Source organism: Pteropus medius, unplaced genomic scaffold, assembly GCF_902729225.1.
Source record: "Pteropus medius unplaced genomic scaffold, Ma_sr-lr_union100, whole genome shotgun sequence".
NCBI lineage: Eukaryota > Metazoa > Chordata > Mammalia > Chiroptera > Pteropodidae > Pteropus > Pteropus medius.
The window spans coordinates 32,030,983-32,058,815 of record NW_024340849.1 but is presented as its reverse complement, the minus strand read 5'-3'; the positions used below and the strand labels follow the sequence as shown (position 1 = coordinate 32,058,815).

Genomic DNA, 27,833 nt, shown 5'->3' with positions numbered 1-27,833 from the left:
TGCTGCTATTCTTTTCCAACTCCTGGACTACAAAATCACTTCTGCCTAAAATATTCTGTGATTAAAAGGTTTCCCTGAAACTAAAATCTTCCAAAATCTGCTGCGTAAATACTTACAAAGATAAAATTGCTCGTCTACCAAAACTTTCTTTAAACATTATAGAACATTTGAAAGTGTTTTTAATTCTGGTGTTATGAGCAAACAGAAATGGCGTTAACAGTTTTTCCCCTATCACCTAACTGGGTTGGAATCCACATGTTTAGAAGCGCACGAGCATACAACAGCGAGCGCGTTGACAGCCTGGGGAAAACGTCTTGAGTAGTTAAAAGTGCAGAAAGATAACCCACTTCACTAGGCAAACCATCTTTAAAAAAAAAAAAACTTATAAATGAAAAGAAATATAATAGGAAAGATGGTATCTGGTTGTTATCAGAGATTTGATTTTGCAATGCATTGTTTATGTATTTCAAATATCCAAGGCACCATAAAACTATTTACGCCAATTTTATTTCTAATTGTTTTCATTCAAAATCTGCATTAATAGTTGCTTGCTGTGGTGATTTTTCTTCTTCAGATTTGTAGTTATTTTCAATAAAATATATTGTTACTTAACACCTACATTGGCTTAACTTTAGATCTTTCCACATATACACAGGCTAAAAATATATGCTCTCCTCTCAGGTTTTGGGGGATTTTGTATGTTGTGTTTTGCCTTTCAGTTTCATTTGTAACCCTCAGAAGAAGCCAACTGGATTTTTTTTTTTCAGGGTAGCCAGGGCTAGCTTTTGCATTTCCACACCATGATTAATTTATTATTCATTTGGTGCCTTCCTATTAAACGTTGTCTTTAGCCTGTGAGCTCTTCTTTCAGCTTCCAACAAAGGATTTCATTGCTTCAGGAATTGAGGTGTGTCTAAGTTTTCACCTGAGAGAAAAGTGATTCAAGCGTTTCTGGTGAGACCAATCCTTGGCTTAGGGTGGGGAGGAACCACATAACAGGCCTTCTGTAGTCTCTGAAGACAGCAGAGACCTACGCAGCCAGCCGAGTGGAGGGACTGAAGCAGCAGCTCCTCAGGATTTGCTCACCAGGGAACTCAGAGACAATGACTTGGTTCCTGTTCAGAACCACAAGGGTTCTGGCCATTTTAATGGTAAGTCCTATTTTTTTTTTCCTAATAATCGCAAACTTTCCCTATTCTCTCTTTGTTAGCGAATATAATATTTGATCATTGATTCCCAGTTATAAATTCTAAAAAGAGTACAGTGGCAATAAACATTTTTAAATGAAATTGTAAAATTGCCAATTTCTTCTTTTTGTTGTTTTTTTAATGTTGTATTTTACATAGGAAAAAAACCAGGGAGAAATAAATTTGAAAGTCACTATTTAGCATTTCTTTAGTTAACAAATCAAGTAACCCTGATCTCAGTTATATTTTCCACAACACCTTTTTCACTTTCTTTAAAGTAAAGTTTTTATTCACCTTTCTAATACACAAGCTAAAATACATAAATGAGAACCAGGTCCAAGGTTACATATCTGTTAAGCATATGGTTAAGATTGTACATGCCTGGTCTTAATACCTAACATGTTTTTAAAATCATCAAGGAACGTTGAATTAAAATCAAAGCAATGTTTGACTCTAGAGAAGTTGCTAGGGTTGTTAACAAAACAGTGTGTATGTTTAGCTATCATGTACAAAACATCCAGCCTTTAGGGGGAAAATACATACAATATTTTGCAAGATACTTTTCTGGGAGAGTAACATTTCTGTTAGGAAGTACTCTTTTCATCTAAAAGAGAAGTGGAATCTGAAGAGCAAAAGCACTAGCCTGGATGTTACAGACCAGTTAGTTCCTTGACGGTGTTATTTTAGTGAAGAAAAAAATATTTCACAATATTATTAGTTTCATAAAGATATCAAAATAGTGAAATAGATCATAAATTAATATTTTTTAAAAATCACCAATACTAATTCTCCACTTTATCAATAATAAGCTGGGTTAGTCTAGGCATCAGTTTCCCTCACATCCTTATCTATAAAATTGAGATAATTGGACTTCAAGAATTAGAAGGAGAGAGATCTCAAGAAAGAACTTTCTAAAAATTAAAGGTGTCTAAAATTAGAATAGGCTGCCTTGTGAGCCAGAGTAATTCCCAGCTTTCCCTCTCATGATGATGTTCAAGCAGAAAACTGGTATCGTCCACTCTGGTAGAGTCTGTGTCTATTATATCAATGTCACTATAGTTAACAATGTAGGAATTAGAGGCATTGCCCCCACACAGTCAAAAACCCATGTATAACTTTTGACTCCCCCACAACTTAACTACTAATAGCCTACGCTTGACCAGAAGCCTTAACAATAGCATAAACAGTCAATTAACACATATTTTGTATGTTAAATATATTATATATTATATATGTTACATACATTATATGTATTAAACTGTGTCAATTAACACATATTTTATATGTTACATATTATATATTATATCTTATATTATATACTGTATGCTGTATATAATAAAGTAAGCTAGAGAAAAGAAAATGTTATTAAGAAAATTGTAAGGAAGAGAAAATACATTGACGGAATTTATTGAGGAAAAAAATCCACTTATAAATTGACCCATGCAATTTGATCCTATGTTGTTCAAGGGTCAAGTGTAATTGCTTTGGTTGTATAATGTATTCATTCAATCCAAGAATACTATAAAGAGAAATGTGACACTTGTATGACTTTCCCACCTTTCCAGATGGTCATTTCTATACTAAACTGTAGATAAACTGCTAACTCATACATCCAAGCCAATGACCAACTTGGGAAGCTAGGGGATATGATGCAGCAGGTGTTGGAATAGGGTTGTAATAAGAACAGAGAAATGGACTGCCACAAGCTTAGGGGAGCTCTTTCCCTTGCTTTGAGGTATATCACTCTAATTCTCCCTCTGGTTCTTTATACTGAGGGCTGTTTCATTCACTTTTGTATCCCCAATGTCTACTATAATATTGATCTTACTGTGGACACACAATTGTTTGAAGAATGGATAAATGAATAATTGAATGAGGCCTCTCTAAACTATAATCTCCCTTCCACTTCTGCCACACACACACACACACACCCTGCCTCTATAATGCTAATCGTGAAGGAATCTATGAAATGTTAAGAAAATTTTACACACAAACATACACACACAAGCTATTTAAACAATATAACTCTATACATAATTGTTAAATTGAGTGTTCTAGACCTGCTCCATCCAAAATGGTTCCCGCTAGCCACATGTAGCTATTAACTTCTTGAAATGAGATTGGTCTGAATTGAGATATGCTGTTAATGATAAAATATACATCGTGGAAAATGTGTCATTAATAATTTCTAAGTTGGTTACATATTGAAATGATAGTATTTTGGATATATTAGATAAATGTATGTTCGAATTAATTTTACCTTTTAAAATCTTTTTTAATATGACCATGAGAAAATTTAGAACTATACATGTGGTTCTCATTATATTTCCATTGAACAATGCTAGTCTACTATTAATGTTATTACTGGAAGGCTGTGTTAGTCAGGAGTGAGGTAGGCAAATGAGGCTCCAGGGACTATGTAAGATTTGATAAGCATAGATTTGTCAAAGGGAGATCTCTTCTGTTGTCAAACCAATGTGAGGAAAGGCAGGCATAATTGTGCCATTTGCCTAGGGACAATGGACACACTGGTTTGGCTGGAATGATGGTTTGCTTTGGGGAATCTGGACATAAGTTAAAAAAATGGATGAGGGTCAGATTGAAAAGTGCATTCTGTGAAGACTAATGGAATCCTTTCAGAAGTAGGGAGCCACCCAGAGTTTCGAAATAGTGTGGTGATGGAAGGGGGAAAGCAATGTTTTTAGAAGCATTGTCTAGTGGGAATGCACACGTTTTGTTGTTGAAGGGTGGAGTCTGAAAGTTGGAAGACATGTTTGGAGGTTTTGAACTAATTTCACCATCCCACAACCATACAAGAGTTGCCTAGAGAGGTGAGCTTTAATAGCAAAGTCACAAACTTCTACCTATGCCTATACCACTGACACTCCAGGCTTTATTTCCTCAACTGTCAAATAAGAATAATCACAGCCCCCTGCCTAAATTAACAAGGCCATAATAAAACAGAGATGTGTACGGAATCTTGGAATGAAACAGAGATGTGTACAAAAAAGTTCTTTGGAAAATATAAAGTGCTTTGTAAAACTCTAATTGCTATCATTTATAATATTTTAGTAATAAGGATAATTCTTGATAACGTCTTAATATTCTGCCTTACTATTTTAAATAACCACCACCAGTTTTAATAAGTAAAAAAAAGGCTTACATTTTTCTTGCGCAAAAGAGCATATCAAAAATTGTTGTGAGATTCATTTTTTGAAAATTGACAGGAAAAAAATAAAAGCAATATTTTAAATGAATGCCATAGTGGGTATGGAAAAATAACATATTTTTTTAAACTTGGAGCATTACTCAAAATTTCAACTCTCCGGTCTTCTAGATTGATTATTCAGGAGGGGAAAACATGGGGGAACACTTGCCTATTGTTGAAGAAAAATGTCAATTTTCTCAGTTTCCTGTGCCTATCTAATCCATTTCGTACAACACAAAATATACATTTTGGGAAAAGGATTTGTGATTGAAAATGTTTGTCTTCAGATATTTAACATTTTGAAAACAATTTTCATCTTCAAAGGAAACATTGGTGTTTTATAGTCCACAAAATCTGAAACAGTTTGTCATATAATACTCATATTAGTATCTGGACAATGTTTTTTAATTTTATGTTTCTATATTATGTAAAAATTCATTTATTAAAAAACTAAAAGAGATGTCTGAAATCCAAATATTTTCAAAGCACAATGTTTTAAAGTTAGTAGTGGTAGTGCTAGAAAAAAGGGGAGAAGTAGTTTAAATATCAAATTCTGAGATAGAACATGTTCTAAATATAGCAAGACTATCTTCAATAACTTTCTTCTACAGAACATCTAAAAAATAAATTTTTACCAAAAAAAATAAAATAAAAATAAATTTTGGGAAAAAAATTGTAAGCTAAATGTTCCAAATTTTTAACAGAAAGAAAATCTTTGAGGTACCTTTCCTTCTTTTAATTGATGAAGCAATCAATTTCTACTGTTAATAAATTCATGAAATACATTTCCTCTTGCTTCTCTCCAAAAGTTAAGATCCAAAATCAGAATAACTGACAAGCAATTCTGGTCAACCCTGCCTGTTTTAGGTGGAAGTCGGGAAAGATGTAATTACTTCTACCAATTACCACTCCCACTTACCTAATACCTAAAACCAGTTTTCATTTGGAGCCAGAACACTCGATTCCCACCGTGTTTCTCATAAATCTCTTAGCCTTTGGCTCTCCTTTTCCAATAAAGAGTCAATCTGATAGCCTAATGTGAAAGTTTGCTTAGGAAATTCATCACAAGAAAATTATATAGGCAATTGGTTGCTATCTATAATTATACTATGAATAATTGAATCTGTCTAAAACACATATTTTTCTTCTTGCATAGCCACTGTATGGTTGGTAGGGCCGAATACTACACAATTCCAGGAGGTGCATTCATATAAAATACAATGTGAACATTGCCCTCTGGAGTTGTGCAAGGAGCAACCTACACAGTTGCATATATGGGAACTGGTTCTTTTCTTTCTCTGATGCTTAAGAAAAAGAAAGTTCTTATGTGCTTTGATGTGAATAATAATATTAAGAGGTCACTTCATATCAAAGTGGCTCTTTTATACCTTTTTTTTCAAGTTTGGTAACAGAAATGATTAACATTTTTTAAGTATATATCGTGGGATAAGGCTCATCGATGTGCTCTCCCCCTATTAATTCATTAATCCTAACAAGAAACCTATAAAGTAAGTACAATTATTATCTCAAACTTACAGATAAGGAAATTGGAAGATTAAGTAATGTTCCCAAGTTATATCCATGGTTCATAATGAGACTGGAATTTAAATTCAGGGATTCAGGATCTGGTGTCCAATTTTGCATTATTATACTTGACTATATTTATACAGCATTTAAAATGAGCATTTGAGAATACCCACAAGTATTTATTTTTATCAGCATCTCTATCATGATACAAAGTTTAACATTCTAAATTAATTGAGTTTACTCTAAAAATCAGTTACTGAAATCGAATTGTCCCAAATTAAAGAATAGTTTCCAATGAAATAAACATATCATTTTTGTTCAAGTAAGGAATTTGCCTTAACGATTACAAAGTTCACTAGAATATTTGGGAGGTTTGAAATTTTAATATTTTTAAAGTATATATACAGATAGATGGCTATGAGATATCATAAAAGATAAATCACACATTTCTTCTGAATTGTACATATGTAATTTATTCATCAATCATGTATTAAATGACCTCTATGACTTGTCACAATAATCATCACTATATCTAACCAATTACAAAAAATAAGAGTAAAATAAGAGTAAAGATTTATGTTGTCAGGAAACTATTGAAATGGTTATTAAATATTGAAAATAATTATATTAGCAAATTAACTAAAATAATTATATAGCCACATATAAGTATTAATTAACTAAAATACTTAAGTTTGTAAAAATACTATTCTAAATTATGCAAGGCTATGATTGTATTTCTAAATATCTAAAGAGCATTTCAATATTTAGAACTCATTCTTATTAACTATGCCATATTCCTAGAAGAACAAAAATAATCACATTTCACAAATGAAACTAGGGAACATTCTTGACTTTAAAAGATAAGAAGATGGGAAAGAGTAAAGATTTAGACTGAATAGCTTCTCTGAGGACTCTCACTCTAAGAAAAGATTGAACAAACAAGAAACAGCTGTCTACAATATTCATTCTCCCTAGTTTAGGGTTTGTCCTTCCTTTGCTTCCCAGGAAAACAGAAATTGTGCTTTAATGTCCATTAGAAGAATCGTTCTCTGTGGGGCTAGTACAAACACGACTCATATTTTCTGGATGACTCTTTTTGCTTTTCCTGTAAAAGGGAGCCCGCCTGGCCCATCCCTCCCTTGAGAAAGGAGTAGTGCAGTTACTGCATTGCTCTGGTCTCTCTCCATGTAACTCATGACAGTGTTTAATAAAGAACAGGAAAGCTATGAAATCATTTTGAGACCTGTTATATCCATATGTACTGGTTCTTTTTCATGACAATTTGAACACATGCCCTTTGAAGTAAAGATTTCAATGAAATTTTTAGAATGAAAAGCTCCTGGCATCCTATGTCTGATATAGTTACTCCTTTGGTTCAGACTTGGACTTGCTTCTTTATTATAATCTTCCAAAATAAACAATGTAATAAATCTTCATTGTTTCAAGAGTAACCTCAGGCTTTGCCAGGAAAAAAATTTAGATTGACTATTGTAAAACTTTCTCTCTACCACTAGTTTTTTTGTTTTTTGTTTTTTCTTTTTTTTTCTATTTATTCATGCCAACTTTGGTTAGAATCTAATGTAGTGGAGATGTACACACTTTAGAGTCAGGCTGTCGAGATTCAAATTCTGGCCCTACTAGGGCTGTTACCTAGGACATAGTACTCTCTCATGTCTCCCTTTCTTTATCCATAAAAATAGAAGCTCCTTCAGATGGCTGCTGTAAGTATTAAATGAGATAATAAATATAAAGCTCTATGAACAGCAACAGGCACAAAAATCACAATAAACGCTAACTACTATTATTACTCTAATCTTTTTCTTCTGCTTTATTTTCCACAATCCAGATTTTCTTCAGATCAGGTAATCAGTGGATGAGCAAATAGTTGGGAAACACCTGCTGAGGAACAGATACTGTAAGGGTGGCAAAATAATAATAATAAAATAATAATAATAATAATACAGAAGCATTGATTTGGAAAGTGTATAATTCTCTTAGCTTGACACCATAAAGCACATAAAACAATAAGAAATAATAAATCATGGTAAACCATTATGGGCTAAATTGCATGGTTCAAAATATGTATTGTACGTGCTCAGAAAAGGAAACATCAGTAAAGACGGTTTCATTGACATTGTTGGAACTGGAATTGATCTTAGGGACAAGTAATATTTAAGTGGGTAAAGGGGAAAGAAGAATGCATTCCAGGTAGAAAACAAGATGGAAAATGACACAGATGAAGGACCTATATGCTCTTGAAAAAGTAAAGACCCTAGCCTGCCTGACTTCATTTTATCCTCATTTAACTTTTTCAGATGAGTAAGAAAATTAAGCTCAATATTTAAATTGAATAAGACAGAAGTGAAGAGATCTGAGTCCCACAGCAAACACTACTTGTGACTGGAATAGCATATCCCCATCTTTTATGTTCCATTCTATAAACCAGACTAGTTCCATTTCATTATCTTCATTCTTGAACAACTAAGAAAATGTCTTACCCTGCAGCTCACTAATACAAGATTGTCTTTGTACAAGTCAGGTAGGTAGGCTATGGTTTTTAATAATCTCCTATAGAACGTTCTGAAGTTTATCACAATGATGCCTGCCATTGTTTCCCAAAGCAAGAGCTTCCATAGCTCCTGGGAAGTGTTTATAGAAAAGCCAAGGTAAGAAACGTCTGGTTGCTGCAACCATCTGTTAGGAAGAGTTTTTCAAAATCCAATAGATTCTTCTGTATATCTTTAAAGTTCTGCAGTCAGATTAAAGAACTGAAAGAAGTGTTTTATATTGAGAGCATTTTCTTTTGCCTAGGAAGATTTTACTTTTGAATACTGCTTTTCCAAATCTACTTTTTTGAAATAGAAATGAATTATAGCATGAACAGCAGAATGTAAAAATCAGGATTATTATCTTATGTTATTACATACCTATTTGAAGAATTTACATTTAATTTGACTTTATTTAAATGTCTATAGGTGGTCCTACTGGTTCATGGAGAATTGAGAATAGAGGTAAAGTATGAAAAAGTTTTTTGCAATTAAAATAACAGTTTCATTAAAAAATTAAAATTGTGTTCAGGAAAAATAAAGATTTAATATTTTAAATTATTTAATAATTTCATTGTGAAAATAAATTAAAATTTTAACAACCCAATAATATTTAAATACCGGTAATATATAAATGTTATTAATATATTTTATTTCGGACATTGTTTCTTCTTATCTAAAACAAATCAACAGATTTTAATTAAATAGGTCCTATGTGCCCAGAATAGTTAGATATTTTAGAAAACATAAAAAAATTTAAAATATGATGAAATGCTATATTAAAAATCATACAGCTTATAACTATTTTATTTATTTAATGTTTCTTCTTTGTTTAACAAAATGTGAGGTAGAACAAATTAGACATCTAACAGTCTCAGAGATTATGAAACATAGGGGTTTCTCGATGTAGATGTATATCGCCGATATTCAAAGCAAAAATGTCCAACAATGTGCTTATTAAAATGGAATTCCTTTTTACATAAGACAAATGGAGAAAATGGGACAGCAGTACAACAAGCCAAAAGGAGATATAAACGTGAATGGGTGAAATTTGCAAAACCCTGCAGAGAAGGAGAAGACAACTCAAAGAGAAATCCAATTGCCAAAGTAAGTCATATGAGCAGAGGTAATGTAAGTTTTTAGAATAAAGGTATTAAATGTAAATTAAAATAATTGAGCAATTCTAATTAGCAAAATGCAGGCTGGGGAGTCCACAGAACAAATAACCTGATATCTTCAGCAACATAAAAACAATAATAATAGTAACAATGACAACAATGATAACAGAAAGATAAAGAAAGATGAGAGAACTATGGCCCTGGAGTAATAAAAAAATAAAGAGACATATGGACCATTTTCAGTCGATAAGCCTTTTCAGATCCAGAATGTAACAAATAGAAAAAAATATATATGGATAAGACAATTAGGAAAATGATTGGGAGTCAATATTAGATTAACTATATATGCATAATTATTAAAGCTAAGTGATGAAATATACCAGGTTCATTATACTATTCTAACTTTATGTATAATTTGATATTTTCCACATCAAAAAGCTTAAAAATTATAAAAATAATTCATTTTAATACATATTTTTAACACTTACTATATAATCCCTCTCCTATTTTTCTCTCTAGCTCTCCTTATTTAAACTAAAATAAATGTCATTCTTTTTAATGTTATCTGTTAAGAAAGGAAGCATTCAGAAGTACCCTTGCCAATATTATGTGTCTTTGACTTTTTCTCAACTTTTTTAATATCACCATGGTGGTCACAGTCTGAGCAAATATTCTAAAGCCAAAATGATTAATGTATATTGGTCCATGCTGGTCAACAGAAGCAACAACTGGAATTTATTTCATATTTCTAGTATCTATCAAGGTAAAAAGTAAACAGCACAGCGTCAGAAAGAGTGAAAAAAGTGAACAGATGACTTAAAACCATAGAGGTGGAGGAGAGGAGGGGAAGACAAAGGTCTAAGTAATGATCATTTAAACATTTGGGGTATTTTTGGCTGCAGATTACTTCAGATTTCCAAGCAACTCAGAAAATTACCTACCATATTTCTGGAATAGGAATTGATCAGCCCCCTTTTGGAATCTTTGCTGTTGACAGAAACACTGGAGAAATTAACATAACAGCCATAGTGGATCGTGAGGAAACCCCAAGCTTCCAGGTAAGTTTGTGTCTTCAACGTTGGGTACCCTTCTTCCCCTCATGCACCGTGGCTTTAGAAGGTGATATTCATGTACTGATTAATTTAGAGGAGAGATCAGTGCATAAATCAATCTGCCAACAAATAACAATATTAGTCCCTCTACAAAGAGCCTCCATTTATGGTTGTGTCCCTGAAGGCATACACCAGGAGGTGCATGTATGAGCACTAAACTCCAGCATTCAGCTTGCCAAGAGCTTCACCTTGCCATGTGACAGTATCAGCCTGGAGAAAGGGGCAACTTGTCCAATGGGTTTGCCCAGAGTGGGCATTGTTTCCCACTTTGTCTCTTCTTTGGGGAAATATTTTTCTTCTTTGCACTAAAGTTCTATGCAGACCAGTACAGGACTTATTTCTACAAGTTTTAATAGTATGCAAATTAAGTTTGTAGAGTGATGATTAACATTTTCCCTTTTTTTCTAGATTACATGTCGAGCTTTAAATGCCCAAGGACGAGATGTAGAGAAACCACTTATACTAACGGTCAAAATTTTAGATATCAATGACAACCCTCCAGTATTTTCACAAAGTATATTTATGGGTGAAATTGAAGAAAATAGTCCTTCAAGTAAGTTTTTTTACAGTAGCTATCACTTCTAATTTTTAAAATTTTCAAATACAAGTATCATTATAGTACATCATTTTTAAAAGCTAATTTACTCTCTTAGTTTCATCAGTTTTCCAGAAAAAAGTCATTAAAATAACCTGAATCTACTTTCTAATATTTGTAATTGAGCTAATTATTCACTGCCATTGTATTTCTAGGTTGTGGCCCTGTCATCAGGTCGATAGTTTCTTGTTCTATACATACATGTTACATGAGTACCCAGCATTCACAAAGCTAAAGGCCTCAGGTAGCCTGGATGCATGAGCAGGCCTCTTCTAGATTATAAGGGACAGATGCACACTCATGTTACTTGGATAATTTGAGGAAAAGGGAGAATCATAAAGCCATTATTCAAGGGAAGAAATAAAGACAGAAAATACTCTTAACCCAAACACAGCCAAGGCTTAAAGAAAACTGAAGGATTTTAGGAGAGACACTAAGAGATATTGCAAGTGACATGAAATATTTTTTAAACATATAGTTTTAAGGTCTTAAAGAACAAAGATCCATTTGACATTGTGTTGAATATTTAATGTGGACATAATATCAATTCTTACATATTCTTTAATGAACTTCTGTATTCCTAGACTCACTGGTGATGATACTAAATGCTACAGATGCAGATGAACCAAACCATATGAACTCTAAAATTGCATTCAAAATCGTCTCTCAGGAACCTGCAGGCATGCCCATGTTCCTCCTAAGCCGACACACTGGGGAAGTCCGTACTTTAACCAGTTCTCTTGATCGAGAGGTAAAGCAAGGCCCTTGGGAGCATTTAATAGTAAAGGATTTGACTTAAGAAAGCCAAGAGAGGGGTCTCCATTTTACCCGAGAATGAAAGGAGAAAGAAAAAGAGGTTCTCAGTACTCAGCTGGGCAACCTAGGGAAATTGTTTGCATTCCAGTGTGATTCCAGCGGGGTGGGATTTGTACCTGAGACCCACGCAATCAGTTGCACCCTAAACAAACAACCATCAGTATACCAGTGAGAGTTAAAGTAAGAGAGTGAAAGGAGTCATTGGCACACGCTGTCAAAGACCTAACTGTGACTAATTCCTCAAATGGAGGAAAATGAAATTTCTTAAATGAAGAGAGACATTTCTACCTGGAATTAAGCCTTCTCTGATATCACTTTTTCTCCTGACTTCTTTTAATTTTGCCCCTGCTTCTAGAACACTAAAGAATCTCCTTCTTCTCTCTTTCTCATTATCCTGCCACTACATCACCATACCCCAACCCATCATACTTTGTATTACTTTTATACAAATGATTTTCTGAATAGACCGACAGGAAAACTCTCTAAGTGAGCTCCCTGAGATAAGCATCCCATTATCATCATTACCCATTCTTGCTCTAAGTGTACTACTTTCTTGCCCTAAGAAGCTCACAAAAGAGAAAATCTGTTCTAGCCCCTTAAAGACTTCTACCCAAACATCCAGAGCCCCACATACCTTCTCTATGATGAACAGAGAACAGTGCACATGATCCAATAAACCATGAACTTGAATGTTTTTACCTCCTGACCCACAGCAAGTAGTTGGCATTCATATTCTTTGCACTAGAGATTAAATGTTTTTCTTTCTTTACTCCAAATTTAGCAAGTTAGCAACTACCGTCTGATTGTGAGTGGTGCAGACAGAGATGGAGAAGGACTATCAGCTCAATGTGAGAGCAGTATTAAAGTGAAAGATGTCAATGATAACTTCCCAATGTTCAAAGAGTCCCAGGTACGACTTTTGCTCCTTGAAGAATAGTTTTTACATATGTTCTATGATATACTTTGCCATCTTAATTCAGTATCTGCCTGCTTGCAACAAGGTAACTGGCAAAGAGGCAATACATAATTTGAGAATTAATGATTAATACTATTCAGAAGAAATGTAATCCCTTTAGATAAAACCTAACATTGAGTCTGAAATTCTGCTTCTCTCCCTTTTAGTATTCAACACGTATTGAGGAAAATACTTTAAGTTCTGAGTTGCTTCGATTTCAAGTAATAGATTTGGATGAAGAGTTCACAGATAATTGGCTTGCAGTATATTTTTTTACCTCTGGAAATGAAGGAAATTGGTTTGAAATCCAAACTGATTCCAGAACTAATGAAGGCATCCTGAAGGTAGTTAAGGTAAGGTCTAATTTTCCTTCATTGGCAAAAATATTCTATATTGGCCAAAACTATCATTTCTACAAATAAACTTTATGCATTTAATAATAATATCACGTCTTTAAAAAAAAAAAAAACTTAGAAAGTGCATAAAAGTAAACAGAATTTGTAAACACACACACACACATAGCCCCGTGACCTAAGGACAGTCTTTTTTTTAACATGGTGATTTATTTCCTTTCAAGGAAATATATTCTGTATTAAACACAAAAATACCAATAAACATATATTTATAGATGTGCCTGCTTTAAGCACAAGAAAGTAAAACACATTTCTTGACTTACTCATTCACTATCTACAACTGAAGTTAGGAAGAGATACAAATACATGGAACTGTGGCTTATGAATTTGTCAACTTGTTTTAAATGGATTAGTAACAGTTATCAAGGGAGGAAAAAGGTAACTTTTTCTAGAAAATGAGAAAGTATAAATAAATCTGCAAGACAAAGAATAAATAATTAAGTAAAACTTCCACTAAACATGTTTGGCTCAGGAGACAACACTCACACACATACACACATACACACACACACGCAAGCACGCACGTATGCACGTGTGACCACCACAACCAACAACAAGAACAACAACAGGAATAATGTAAGGATATTTCTTCCTGGATATTGTATACACTAGAAAAAATAACCACTATTTTGGTACATACCTTGACACAGGACATTAGACTACATGGGAACTTGTTTTTTTAATTCCTTGAGTCTAGTAGAGTAACAGACCTGTAATGTTCCCTTAACAAGGAGATTGCTGGAATCCTGGATCGCTGCAAGTCGTGAAAGCAGTTCTTATTACTCTGCTTTTCAGGGAGTAGGCTACAGCTATGCTAAGTTACAGGGGTTTCGTCATAAACTTTCAGTAGTAACTGAGAATGAGAGATAGTCTATCTCCTGTATTAGCGTCATCCAGTCTCCCAAATTAGAAACCTGGGCCTTATCCTTTAATCATGGCATTTCCTCACGACATACAGCCAGTCATCAAATTCTGCCCTAGAAATTGCCCTTAAAATCTGTCCCTGCTCTTCCTTCTTATGGCCTGTCTTCTAGCCTGGTCTTGCCTCCTTCCCACTGCATGACTGTGACCCCCCTGGTAGGTGTCCCTACCTTGTTTTTATGTCCCTTTGTTTTCCTACTGTCATCAGTCCACTAGCATGTTTTTCTTAAAACCAATTTGGACCAGTTACTCTCTCCTTTAAAACCTTCCCTTGTTCTCCACTGGCTATAAAAGTAGCCCTCAACCATGACTGCCTATCTGAATCACTTATGACTTTTCCTAGCTAGTGGGAGTATGAGAACTATTGGTTCAGTTGGTCTGTGAGAAGCTCCAGCAGAGGTTCTTAAAGGCTCCTCAGGAGACTCTACTAGGCAGCCAGGGTTGTTGACCGCCTGCTGGACCTTAAGACGAGGTTCGCCCTCCCAGAACTGTATACAAGGTCTCTCATCACCTGCAGCCAGCCCGTTCCCTACCACCTTCGGTAACTCTGGGCACTGGCACCTGTTTTCACCTCTGTCTGCGTAACTCCTTCTCATCCTTAAACGCTCAGCTCACATGAAAACCTCTCAGCAACCTTTCCTAACACTTTCAAAAAGTATTCACTTGCTTTCACGCATAGACTCTGTAATCTCTGTTATCACTTGCCCCTTGTATTATAATTACCTGTTTACATATCTTTCTCTTTCTCTACACTAGGAAATGCTTGAGCCCACAGAACCAGTCACTGCAAAGCTAAAACTCAAATCTAGATCTCCCACTTTAAGTATTTTCAGTAATATACAAGTGTAACCAAAAGGAGCATTTTCTTATCTCATCACCCTCCAAAAATTTAACAGTGAATAGAAAAGGCTATCCTGGGATTCCTCAGGCCTTGGTTTGGGCCACCTCAGAGGACGAACAAATAGTTCCCCTGTAAGACCATCTGAAAATAGTTCTACAAAAAATTGATGGGCCATCCACTCACTGTTTTTCAAAGGCATCTTTGCCAACCGAGGTTATTAAGATAGTTTGCCTTTGCCACCTAGGAATTTTTAAAGTCAGAAAAGACAATGCACATGAGTTCAATGACTATTCCATGAATGGCCAGAGCTACCATTTATAAGAATGTATTATGGGTCTTAATTTGTTCAGTCCTCACAACAATCTGATGAGGTAAGGGTTTTTGTTTTTTGTTTTTTTTTTTCCAAAATTGGAAAGTTGAGGATCAGAGATATTAAATATTGTGCCCTGAGTCATACAGATATTGAGTAGCAGGACCAGGATTCAAACACATGCTACCATAGCAAATTTGGAATTCTTACCACTGCCACCACACAGCCTACAGAAACTATAATAGTATTTTGCTAGTCTACAAAGAGGTACCCTGCTTTGTAAGCTATCAGTTACCAAACTGAGGTCTTATGAGTTAAGAATTCTAAAGGTTTCTCTATCTCAACATTACAATGATTTCTGAAACTATTATGCTATTTCTGTTTCTATTTATAGAAATAAAAGGAATCATTTATAGCCTGTAACATAGAGTTCTCTTTTCCTCTTCTGGATTTACCAGATCATATTATTGTAACACTTCTTTTCTTCTAATTTCATTTTTACTCTAGGCTCTAGATTATGAACAACTACAAAGTGTGCAATTTAGTATTGCTGTCAAAAACAAAGCTGAATTTCACCAGTCAGTTATCTCTCAATATCGAGTCCATTCAACCCCTGTCACTATTCAAGTTATAAATGTGCAAGAAGGAATTGCATTCCGTCCTGCTTCCAAGACATTCACTGTCGAGAAAGGCATAAGTAGTAAAAAATTAGTCAATTACATCCTGGGAACATATCAAGCTATTGATGAAGACACTGGCAAAGCTGCCTCAAATGTCAGGTAAGACTATTTTAATAACATCTTATTATTCCTTGATGTTATTTTAAGCTATGAATTATTACAAAATAATATCTAAAATCTAAACTACTATATGCCAATAACACAAAGAGATACAACAGTAGCCAACTCAAGGAACTGGATAACTCAAAAAGAGTAGTTAAATCATTAGAAGATACTGTACTATGAGCAAAGATAACATAAACTTAAAGTGGAACCTAAAAGAAAAATGCTTTAGCCTGTCCAAAGAGATCAGGAAAAAGTTCCTGGAAACTTTCAACTTGAGTCTTAAAGAGTTAGAAGTTCATCAGAAAACCATTGTGCAGTAAGATAGAACAGTACATACAGAGACATACATACCTAAACCCTAAGAGCACCATGCAAAGTGGTTGCTGTAGTATTAAGAGCAAGGACACAGTTATTTTATTACACAGAGCACAAAATTGAAAAACCGCGCTAATACATACTTAAGAATGATAAAATACTGCTTGTCCATGCTAACATGTTAATTTTATGCTGCTTTTTTAAAAAAAGCATATTTCAATGTCTCATATTAAATTTAAAATGAGTCATTTTCATTAAATAGATAATCATTCCATATTTGAAAAAAAATCTATTATTTTTTTCTATTATACAACAGATATGTCATGGGACGTAATGATGGTGGTTTGCTAATTATTGATTCCAAAACTGCTCAAATCAGATTTGTCAAAAACATGGATCGGGATTCTACTATTATAGTTAACAAGACAATCACAGCTGAGGTCCTGGCCATAGATGGTAAGAAAAATATTTCAATCATTTATAGAGAAATTTTACTCCAAATGGCATTTCCTTATGAATAGATGATTACCATTACTTAACAAATTACTTTTGTCACTAGATAAAGTTAATTATCTCAGGGGCCTTGGGTCTCAAGTCTGAGGCAGCTAAATCTAGGAGAAGACTGATTACTCCATCTCAGTGGCGTTTGTAGCACTAGTGAATTCTGTGTTCTGTCCCCGTGGTTTGCTGTGGTTGGGACAGAAATTTTTAGACTCATTGGAATTTCTGGGTTTGAGAAGGATGAATAAAGATTGACACCAAAAGCCTATCAAGTAAGCTTATCTCAAATGTGAGGTGCCTTTGTGAGTTACTTAAAAAATGAGTTATCTATAGAGACCTCGTGTGCATACATTATTGAACAAGAAAATATTCTGGGATGTTTTAAAAATACTAATTGAGTGTGTATGTTTCTCCAAGTATAAAATTAATTTATGTTCAAGGCAATAAACAAACATAAAAATAAAACAAAAGAATAAACACCAAAAATCATATTAGCTAGAGAAAACAGCAAAAAAGCATGAAAGGAAAAAAAGAGAAATGACTCAATCCTACCATTGAAAAAATTGATTTTATTGTTTTTGCTTGTTAACATATTTAAATTTTTCTTAAATAAACTTTTATATCTTGGGTAACAAAAATAAATCATTGCTTATTCCATATACTTTGGCTCTAGCTATAGAAGCAAAAATCTTTCACACAGTGCTGGGCATTTAAGAAAACATGATTTTCATGTTGATTTTATTTATAGTCAGCAAATTCAACACCTGATAGATCTCAATTCTAAGCATATTAAATTAATAGCCAGTGCTATGAATTAGAGACATCGGCCAAGTTAATAAAGTTAAATTTGCTTTTTACAAGATGTGGAAATCAGAGGATATTTTTCTTGTAAGAATAACAAACATACTCTCTCATGAGAAGATATACTAACATGGCTGAGAGACATTTAAAAAGTTAATTTTTTGGACAACTTGTTCTGTATATTTCTTTAACGCTAAATGTTATTCTTACAGAAAACACAGGTAAAACATCTACAGGCACCGTATATGTTAAAGTTCCTGGTTTTAATGAAAATTGTCCAACGACTGTCCTCGAAAAGGAAGTAATTTGCAGCTCATTGCCTTCTGTGGTCGTCTCAGCTAGAGTACAGGACAATGATAAATACACTGGCCCCTACACATTTTCACTGGAGGAGCAACCTCAAAAATTGCCAGCTGTGTGGAGTATCACAACACTCAACGGTGAGTAATAGTAAAGTTGCAACCATAAATGAAAGTTGCTGCTTCTTTGTATTTCCGGAAAGCTAAGAGAGCTCATCTGAGAGCAAATCCTTTCCAAGGGCAATTGAAAAAATTCTTTGCAATGAAGATGCAGTCTTAACCTCATGAATGTCTTCTCTCTTCGGAAGAGGAAAGAAATGATATGATATAATGTTAGCACTATTTAATAATTTATGTTTTTCCTGTGGACTCCAATTTTTATATTTTTATGTTTTTAATATATTATTTCTACCTCCAGAGCACATCAACATAAGATTAAAGTCAGGCATCTATTTTATGGCAAAGCTGTTTAGATTTCTAAATACATAAACTCTTCTTAACAGAAATAAAGGACTACTGGAAGGCTTAGCCTGCTCATTGGAAGTACCACTTAGTCTGTCACTAGTCAGGAATCTTGAGGGCATGGGATATTGAAATTTGAAAAGCCATTAGTCAGTGGGAAAGAGCTAGTTCATCCTTTCATTTATCTGACCCTTTATCATGCTAATTTTACATATCTCATGTTTTTCAGGAGCCTTATAGAAACAGCCATTAGATTTATTAAGTATCTTCTCCCGTTCTAAATTTTATAGTGGTCGTTAAGCTTTGTAAATAAACTCACTTTTCTCTAATTATTTTGTTTTCTCTTTTGTCTGAACCAGTCTTGCTTTTTTTATAAATGTGCTCTGTGATGCCTCAGTCATGGGTTTCCAACATTGCTAAAGTCACCAAAAGGATCTTGTTCTCCGTGGCCTTTTTCCTGGGGCCATACTGAGCATGGTGAAAGCATCTAGCTCCAAATTATTCATTTGGCTCCAAATGCGCTTACCAGACACAAGATCAATGAAAAGGCTGCAAAAGAAACATCAGAGAGAGGCAGGACCTGGCATTAGACACACCTGCTCGGGCGAGGCTGGGCAAGACAATCGTGATTGGACTGGGTGGACCAGACATAATGTCAAGGGCATGGCAGAGTAGGAATGATTCAAGTAACACCTCCCTGCAGCAACCGAGAGCTGCTGCTGGAGCCCACTTACAAAGGAACATAACAATGAAGAATGGAGAATGATTAATGCTCATGAGTCAGACAGACAACAAGGCCTTTACCATAGGGAATCCTATAACCAGCATTAAGCTCATGAGATCAAGACTGACAGGAGTAGTTGAGGTAGCAGCAACCAAAGCAGAAACTCAGTCTTGGTAAGCCAGGGACAAAAACATGGAGTTAGGCAAAAGGGATACATTCAGAGGGCCACAGAAGAGTCCAGGGGTTGGTGCAGACATACAGGAGAGTGGTTAAGTCCCAGAAGAGGAATGCCTGGGATTTAAATGATGCTTTCCTCCCCTCCTCTTTGCGAGGAAATTTAGGATAGGACTGAGTTTTCACAGGGGAGAATATTGGGCCCATTCGGGGCGGATAAAAGAGCAAGAAGGAAATACAGTCCAATTTACCCAAATGAATCCCTTATAGCCCTCATAACTGCTCAAATCTCACCTAATACTAGCCTCTCTATTTGTAACAGTGATGTCTATGGTCACTCTGGTTCTGTTAATAAAAATAAGTAGTTTTAAGAGCACAAGACGCCTATCCTACTGTTGATTTGCATGACTGTTTCTCTACAGCCACCTCTGCACTCCTAACAGCCCAGCAGCAGGTATCTCCTGGAGAGTACAAAGTCTCCCTCATACTTAAAGACAGCGAAGAGCGGCTGTGCGAGACACCGGAGAGTTTGACTCTCAAGGTCTGTCAGTGCGACTACAGGGACACCTGTATCCCCACAAACCCCGACCGTTTCACAGAGCAGTCATCTGTGAGGCTGGGGCCTGCTGCCATCGGCCTGATACTCCTTGGTCTTTTGCTACTGCTGTGTGAGTATGCCAAAGCTTCTTTCTGTTTTTCACAGATGACAGCGTTTGCAAAGGGCTTTACTCTGCACGGGCAGTGTATTTCTGAAATGTAGAAAAAAACGTTCCCTGAACATTTTATAGGCAAAACTGGGGAGAAATGGCATTTTCAGGAAGAATCTGAAATGTTTAAAGTTAACATGTCACTTGCTGACCACCTATATTCGCAATAAAACAAAACAGGTTATATATGTTAGTCATAACATATAATCATAAATGTTAGACATAAGCATAACACATAGCAAGTCATAAATATTAGACATTTAGAAAACAGCACAAGAGAATCAAAAGGGAAAAATAAAGCATAAACACACTCTATACACTGCCAGTAATATTCATGGTCAAAATAATGTCTTTATCCATGAGTGCGACACTTTCTAGACTGTCTTCTCCATATTCAAGTCTCAGGAGATTCTGAAATAAAAAGAGAACCTTGGCCAAATGGATTTAGGGAAAATATATAAGATATCATAGGCTTTGAGCTTTACAATGCACATTAATATATCGTAGGCTCTGCAATGTTATTGCTTAATCCAGAACTTCCTCAAAATAGCTTAACCATCTGAATATACACACCCTTTAACGCTTTCACACTTAATATGATTAAGCTTACTGAACACATTTAGGGAAACTACACACATGTATTATTTTTCAATAAGAGTAAAATTTATTTCATTCAATAGATTTCTAAAAAGTTGCATTTAAATCAAAATCTTGTGAATCAAATAGTATTTTGAATGTAACAGGTCTCTTTTTAAAAGAACTTTCTGGCAAACTCTTGTATAAATAAGAGAAATCCTTGATAAATTCACAATCACTTCTTTAAATTATTATAAAACCATAGACTTTTAAAATTAAAATGATTTTTCATGGTGATCAAATCCACTTCAAGCCATTCATTTAAATTTTAATTTATGAAATATTTTTAAACCTCAAAGAAGTACAGAAAATTACATGACAGGCACAAATATAACCATAATTCAGAATTCACAGGTATTATTATTTGCATACATATAACCATATAATATATAACTATCACTCAGACTTAACAGATATTAATATTTGCCATATTTTCTCAGATCTCTTTTTTTAAAAAGTAAATTGCTATACATACATCTAGTGGCCTCCTACACATGTCATTATATTCTTCTTCCTCTTTCCCAAAAAGTGTTTACTATTAGACGTTATGGGGCATCATTTTGTTTAACAGCTGAAATTGACATCCACGTTTTCAGTTTTTCAATATCATATTAGTCAATTTCAACAAAAGGTTTTTCAAGTACATATTATTAGTCTTGATGCTAGCTTTCCAGCTGAAACAGGAACTTAATACTGATTTTCATGCAGTCCACAGATTTATGCATGTCTAACTATAGAGAAAAAAAATATGCCATGATAAAGCTATAATAGAAGTGAATACAAAAAAATATTATGGAAGCTTTGCAGACTAGGGAAATCACCAATTGGAGTCTTGGGAAATGAGTAGGATACAGTAAGTACAAAAAAGAAGGAAAAGCGCTTGCAAAGAAGGATAGCAGGAGCCAAAGCCAAAAATGGCGTAGCATGTTTTAGGAATCACACAGCCTTGGGAGGCTAATTGTTTGGGACAAAGAAGATGAAACTAGAGAGTGCTTTGGGACAAATTTGAAAGGGCTTACATACACATGCTATGGTGCTTATACTTTAAGCTCTGAGGAAGGAGAGTGGCTGAAAGTATTTGAAAAAAAGACTAGCATGATCATATTTGTATTTTAGAAAGGTAACACTGGCAGCAGTGAACTGAAAGTTAGGAGGGAAAAAAGACTTAGGAGGTTATTGTATTAGTTCAGAAGAGATGGTGGAGGCCAGATTCAGAGTCATGGACATGAAGCTAGAAAGGAAAGGTTAGGTGTGCGAGGCATTACAAGGGTACATGGAGAGGACTTGGAGACTAACGGATGGAAGGAGTGGATAAGAAGTTCAAATGAACCATTTAATTCAGTTGTTGCTGAAACCACTGAATGAAATTGAAAATATGAGAAGCGCAGATATACAGGGTGGCAATGATGAGTTTGATTTTGAAATGCTAAACTTTGGGGCATGGCTATGTCCTGCAGGCCATTGTACCTTAGGGCTTGTGGCTCAGGATGGCAGTCAGAGAAAACATACTATTATTCTCACAATCACATTTTCTTCATGTGATCCTATCACTTGCAAAATATCATGTTTTGAATTTTGTACAGAACATACATTTTTCAGTCTGTAGAAATATGCTTTGAAAAACTTTCTCTGGATACATATGTAAAAACCAAATACATATAGCACATATAGTGCTAAAAAGATTTCTAAAAGACTATTCTGCCCACCTGAAAATACCAACCATACAAGTAAACATTCATCACCCTTCAAAACCATTTTGTCAATTCACAGTATTCAATCTTTCCTACACATGTAATAAAGTTATACAGTTGAGAATGACAATAAATAGAAAGCCTTTAGAAGTTTCATTTACATGCACATTATATTCAATTTTGAGAAAATATATTAATTACATTCAACCTATTTATATACTTGGCCTAATTTTTTTCATTTTCATATGTATATGAAATGTATATGTATATATGATTGACCTAATTTGCTTAACTGATGTAGCCCATCCAAACAATACTAGCAAATTTCAGTGCTAACTACTGTCCTTTACCTATACTAATTCATTTAATCCTCACAACAATCTATGATGTAGATACTCTTTATTCTCCCATACTTTGGATGAGTTAATGAAGGCAAGAAAAGATGACATAACGCCCCACTGGTGAGTGGTGGAGCCAAAATTCCAACCCTGGAAATCTGACTCCAGAGGCTGTGATCTTAAATCACTCACTAGGCACTAAGCTGTCTCTAAGTGAACAGAGTTCAAATAGTTTCAGTGGCCTTGGCAGGTCGGAGGAGGGAGAGTGGAGTCACTGACTACTTAACGTAGGAAGAACTTTTTTTCATTTGCATGAGAATGATATTAATCTTTATTGCCAAGAGGTGCCTGATAGGCACTGAAAGAATGATTATTACCTTGTCTGGAAAGACCCTCTACGCTAGGGATTCTTAAATCACAATTAAGAGTACACCAATATTAGATTATCACTCTATTTGCTGAGGGAGTTTGCTGGTTAATTGTTGTTTACTAAGAGAGTCTTAAAGACCAGATTACTAAAACATTACCATGCCCACCTAAAATATTGACCATCCAGATGTGTTTTCACCTGACGTAACAGACATAGCCTCAACATGTACAAATAAATGCAATGAATATAAAAAATATATATAAAAAAAAGGATTGAGGAACTAAACAACCACCTTTATCATTCATCAAACTGTGCTTATTTTAAGACCATTTACATCACAAGGATGATCCGATCAGTCTCCTTCAGCTTCATAATCATATGAAATTTCAGTATGCTTAATCCACCAAAATTTATTTTGTAGAAACTAATTTTGCTTTCCATTAGGTTTTCCATAAGTATTAAAAATGTGTTTTCTTTGTAACGTTTCTGACAATTGTCATGTCAATCATTTTTGAGTAATTCAAATGTTTTGATGTTTTCTTTTATACTAGTGGCCCCCCTTCTGCTGCTAACTTGTGACTGCGGGACAGGTCCTGCGGGAGGAGTGGCAGGTGGATTTATCCCAGTTTCTGACGGTTCAGAAGGAACAATGCATCAGTGGGGAATTGAAGGAGCCCAACCTGAAGACAAGGTGAGGATCCAGTCTGTAAAACATTTATTTTGATTAGATAGAGCAAGATTCTATTTATATTCAGATAGGAAAAGGGGTAATGGGACATAAAAATGAGAGACTCCTTGATCCTCAAGGACCCTTTTGAGCCAGTGTTGAAATAAATGGGGCCTTTTAAGATCTTAGTTCTTCAGATGTCAAATAATAAAAATGTTTACTCCTGCAAGAATTTGGATTTCTTGTAATGTCACCATTTGCAAAGGGCACATTTCACCTATATTTCCATGAAATCTGGTTCCTTATTTAATGCATTTATTTTTGAACAGGGTTTGCAGGAAATCACAAATATTTGTGCGCCACTTATAACTTCCAGTGGAGCTGATTTCGTGGAAAATTCTGGTAAGGGAACATCGAATTTATTTTTGAAAGCAATAGTGAGTTAAATAAGAAATATTAAAAAACAAAAAGTGCTCTAAATTATTTTCTTAATAATTTACATAGATGTGTACATGCTGGGAGATGATACTACTGAAATAGAGTTTTAATGCAATGGTCTGTTAGTATATTAGTCAATCCTATGATCTACCTCTGGCTTCAATAAGTTCATTTGCCCCTTGATGTCACTGTTTTTAATATCTAAAGATTTGTTATACTTTTTTCAAACTGTAGTAAACTGAAGTATATCTCTCAGTTACTAATATTTTAATTAGAAAAGATTTCACACCTATAGGAAAATGTAACAAACACTGTACCCACCACCTTAACACTGGTAATATTTGCAGTTAAAGCCTCATACGTTCACATCCTTGATCTTGTTGCCCTTCTTCCTTCCCCAGAACTAACAGTATCCTTTATGAGTTTAATTACCAATTCTTATTATGGGACAATATCGCTTATGTTGTCATTTAGGTGAAATTATTTCTTTCTTCAGTTTACCAAATGACTATTTTAGTCATGCTATCTCAATGCCACAAGTAAGGCATAAACTAGAGGAACAATAAAACCTAATGCCTAATATTAATTTTTTCTTAATTCTGTACTTAGCAATAGGTTGTTTTTAAATATCCAGCCTGCATAATCTGTATGAGGTGTTTCTGAAAATGTAACTGTCTGCCTTTATCAGCTACCCCAATCCTCACCTTCCTCTCCCATTATATTTACATAGCAAAAACTATATTCAGAATGCTCTAGAAAAAAAATAACTTTCCATGAAAGTGTATGTAAAGGTAACAAGCTGAACAGTCATAACTCATTAAATTTTCATTAGGCACCAAGATACAAAATTAGCATCTGCTAATTTGCATGATCACATCGCATGTATTTCCTCTTTGGTTTTCATATTGAGCCAGTACTACAGCTTAATTACGATTTCTTTTTTCCTGAAAACAAGCAAGCATTGCACTAGAAGCTTTCTAATGGCTGTGCCGAATATTCTCTTTACTTTTCCATTTATGGACATTATCACTGAAAATCAATTTACTTTGTATATTTTTTAATTAGTATGTTTTCAGATGTATTTCATCTGCTAATATCCTCTGTTTCACCTTCACATCATCTGTTACTCTCACATAAGAGACTGTGGGGTGTTCTTATCACATCCAGTTATAAAACTGTATTTTCTTCCACTTATGTCCTTTACTTGGTAACTGCTCAAGGATATCAGAGAACAGTAAAAAAGAAAAATCACAGCATGAGATGTTACGGAATTTTCTCCCCTGTCGTTAGATGTGTGTACAAACACATGTGCCAGAGGAATGGCAGTGGAAGGAGCTTCGGGAATTGAACTGACCACCAAGCTTGGAGCAGCTGCAGCACCTGGAGGAGCTGCAGCATCTGGAGCAGCTGCAGGATTTGGAGCAACCACTGGACTTGGCTTCTGTTCTACAGTACAGTCTGGAACAATGAGAACAAGGCATTCTACCGGAGGAACCCATAAAGACTATAGTGAAGGGGCAATAAACATGAATTTCTTGGACACCTACTTTTCTCAGGTAATTTGGTGGAAAACTTTGTGGCTTTGTTATCTTATTTACACTAGAGACCTTTTTACTTGACTATATTTCAGTTTTGCAGTTCACTTTTTACAGCTTGCTTAAAACGTAAGAAAAAAATAGGAGTTCTCTGCCAAAATAATATAGATCATCTATGATGCCTGTCCAAATTGGGCTACTGGTCAAAAGGAAGAATGGGTAAATAAACACAAAGTGAGAGAATGTAGCAAGTGGCATCTCGTGCCTCCAAGTGGGATAAAACTTTTGCATTTCAGGATCAGCAGCATCTACTTTAGGAATACAAAGCAGTATATTTTGTATTTCCTATACCATGAAGGATGTTGAAACACATGTGCATATATTTTTCTGAGAAAGGGTTATAGTATTCTTCACATTTCATGTCCATAAAGGTTAAAGAACCATTGAATCAATGACCCAAAAATAAAAAGGGAAGAAAGGGATGTGATCAAAGATCAGATGAAGTGTCAGGAAGCGTAGAACCAAAGAGGGACAAGGATGCAAGAACAGAGAGGACTTTGTGGGGCAGGTTTCTCCCCTCCTGGCTGGTGCATCATTAGAACAAACCTCACATATAGTTTTGGTATCAGAATTGGTAAGTGCCAGGATCTGGCCCATGCATGAGCAGATGAAGCCTGACGCTGTGTTTGAGGAGAGACTGGCCAGGAAGGCTTGTTTGGGATGAGGATTCTTGGGATATTCCAAGATGATGTAGGCTCTAGTTATGAGCCAGGCTCCCACAAGAGCTGCAGATTCTAGGCAAAGGCCCCAATGTGGGTGACAGATGTCTCAGACAGTGCACAGTGGGATGCCTGTCCCCTGCCCCAAACACAAAGAAAGACATGCATTAACACAAGCACACACAGGGACCCTCATACTTGGCCCAAGGAGTAACCTCCAGGCTTCGTACACATTTGATTTGTAGACCTAAATCCATGTAAGTTCCTTCAAAATCAAGAGTTAAAATATAAGCCTAGGCTAGACTCAATTTTGATGGAATGTCAATTACACTATTCTCCAAATAATTTCTGTAGCAAGGTTGTTGATGCAAAGAATATGCCTTTATGTCTATGGATTACCTAATTTACAAATTCATGATCAAACCTTGAGTTCTATGAATGGTATTATTTTCTTCAATCGAGTCACTTTTAAGATTCATTTTTTCTATTTTCTTCCACCTTTAGAAAGCATTTGCCTGTGCAGAGGAAGACGATGGCCAGGAGGCGAACGATTGCTTGTTGATCTATGACAACGAAGGACTGGGCGCCCCTGGTTCTCCTGTGGGTTCCCTGGGTTGTTGCAGTTTTATTGCCGATGAGCTGGATGAGAGCTTCTTGGACTCGCTCGGCCCCAAATTTAAAAAACTTGCAGAGATAAGCCTCGAGTGTGATGACAAAGCTAAACAATCTCAGACACTCACCAAAAATGGTGGTTCTGGTGCTGAATTCTGTAGCCATTCAATAGAAATCCAGCAGTCAGAATCTGCTAGGTGCCAGACTTTGCCAGGTAGTCAAGGAGCTACTGCTTTGTCTGCTTCCGGCTCTGTCCTCCAACCAGCCATTCCCATCCCTGACCCCTTGCAGCAGGGTAGCTATTTGGTAACAGAGACTTACTCAGCTTCTGGTTCCCTCGTGCAACCTTCCACTGCAGCCTTTGATCCACTTCTCACACAAAATGTGATAGTGACAGAAAGAGCATTTTGTCCCATTTCCAATGGTTCTGGCAACCTACATGGTCCAACGGAGCTACGAGGGTCACATAAAATGATCTGTACAGAAGATCCTTGTTCCCGTCTGATATGA

The 27,833-nt window shown here is 35.2% G+C and overlaps 1 protein-coding gene across 1 annotated transcript; it reads left to right on the top strand.

Annotated features, from left to right (window-relative positions):
- The first annotated feature begins 987 nt into the window (after positions 1-987).
- Positions 988-27,833, top strand: DSG3 (desmoglein 3). The gene is made up of 16 exons (XM_039838560.1): positions 988-1,151; positions 8,898-8,933; positions 9,453-9,575; positions 10,489-10,644; positions 11,107-11,251; positions 11,878-12,044; positions 12,891-13,019; positions 13,232-13,417; positions 16,057-16,328; positions 16,966-17,105; positions 18,164-18,391; positions 20,033-20,278; positions 23,904-24,043; positions 24,358-24,421; positions 25,748-26,013; positions 27,216-27,833. The coding sequence occupies exons 1-16, from the start codon at positions 1,104-1,106 to the stop codon at positions 27,831-27,833; spliced, it is 2,964 nt and encodes a 987-aa protein (XP_039694494.1). The 5' UTR covers positions 988-1,103.

What these genes read in the sequence shown, in the direction of transcription:
- DSG3 (XM_039838560.1), top strand. Translation starts at nt 1,104, where the DNA reads ATGACTTGGTTCCTGTTCAGAACCACAAGGGTTCTGGCCATTTTAATG. An exon ending in GGGTTCTGGCCATTTTAATG is followed by an intron (nt 1,152 to 8,897) that starts GTAAGTCCTATT and finishes AAATGTCTATAG; the next exon opens with GTGGTCCTACTGGTTCATGG. An exon ending in ATGGAGAATTGAGAATAGAG is followed by an intron (nt 8,934 to 9,452) that starts GTAAAGTATGAA and finishes TTTTTACATAAG; the next exon opens with ACAAATGGAGAAAATGGGAC.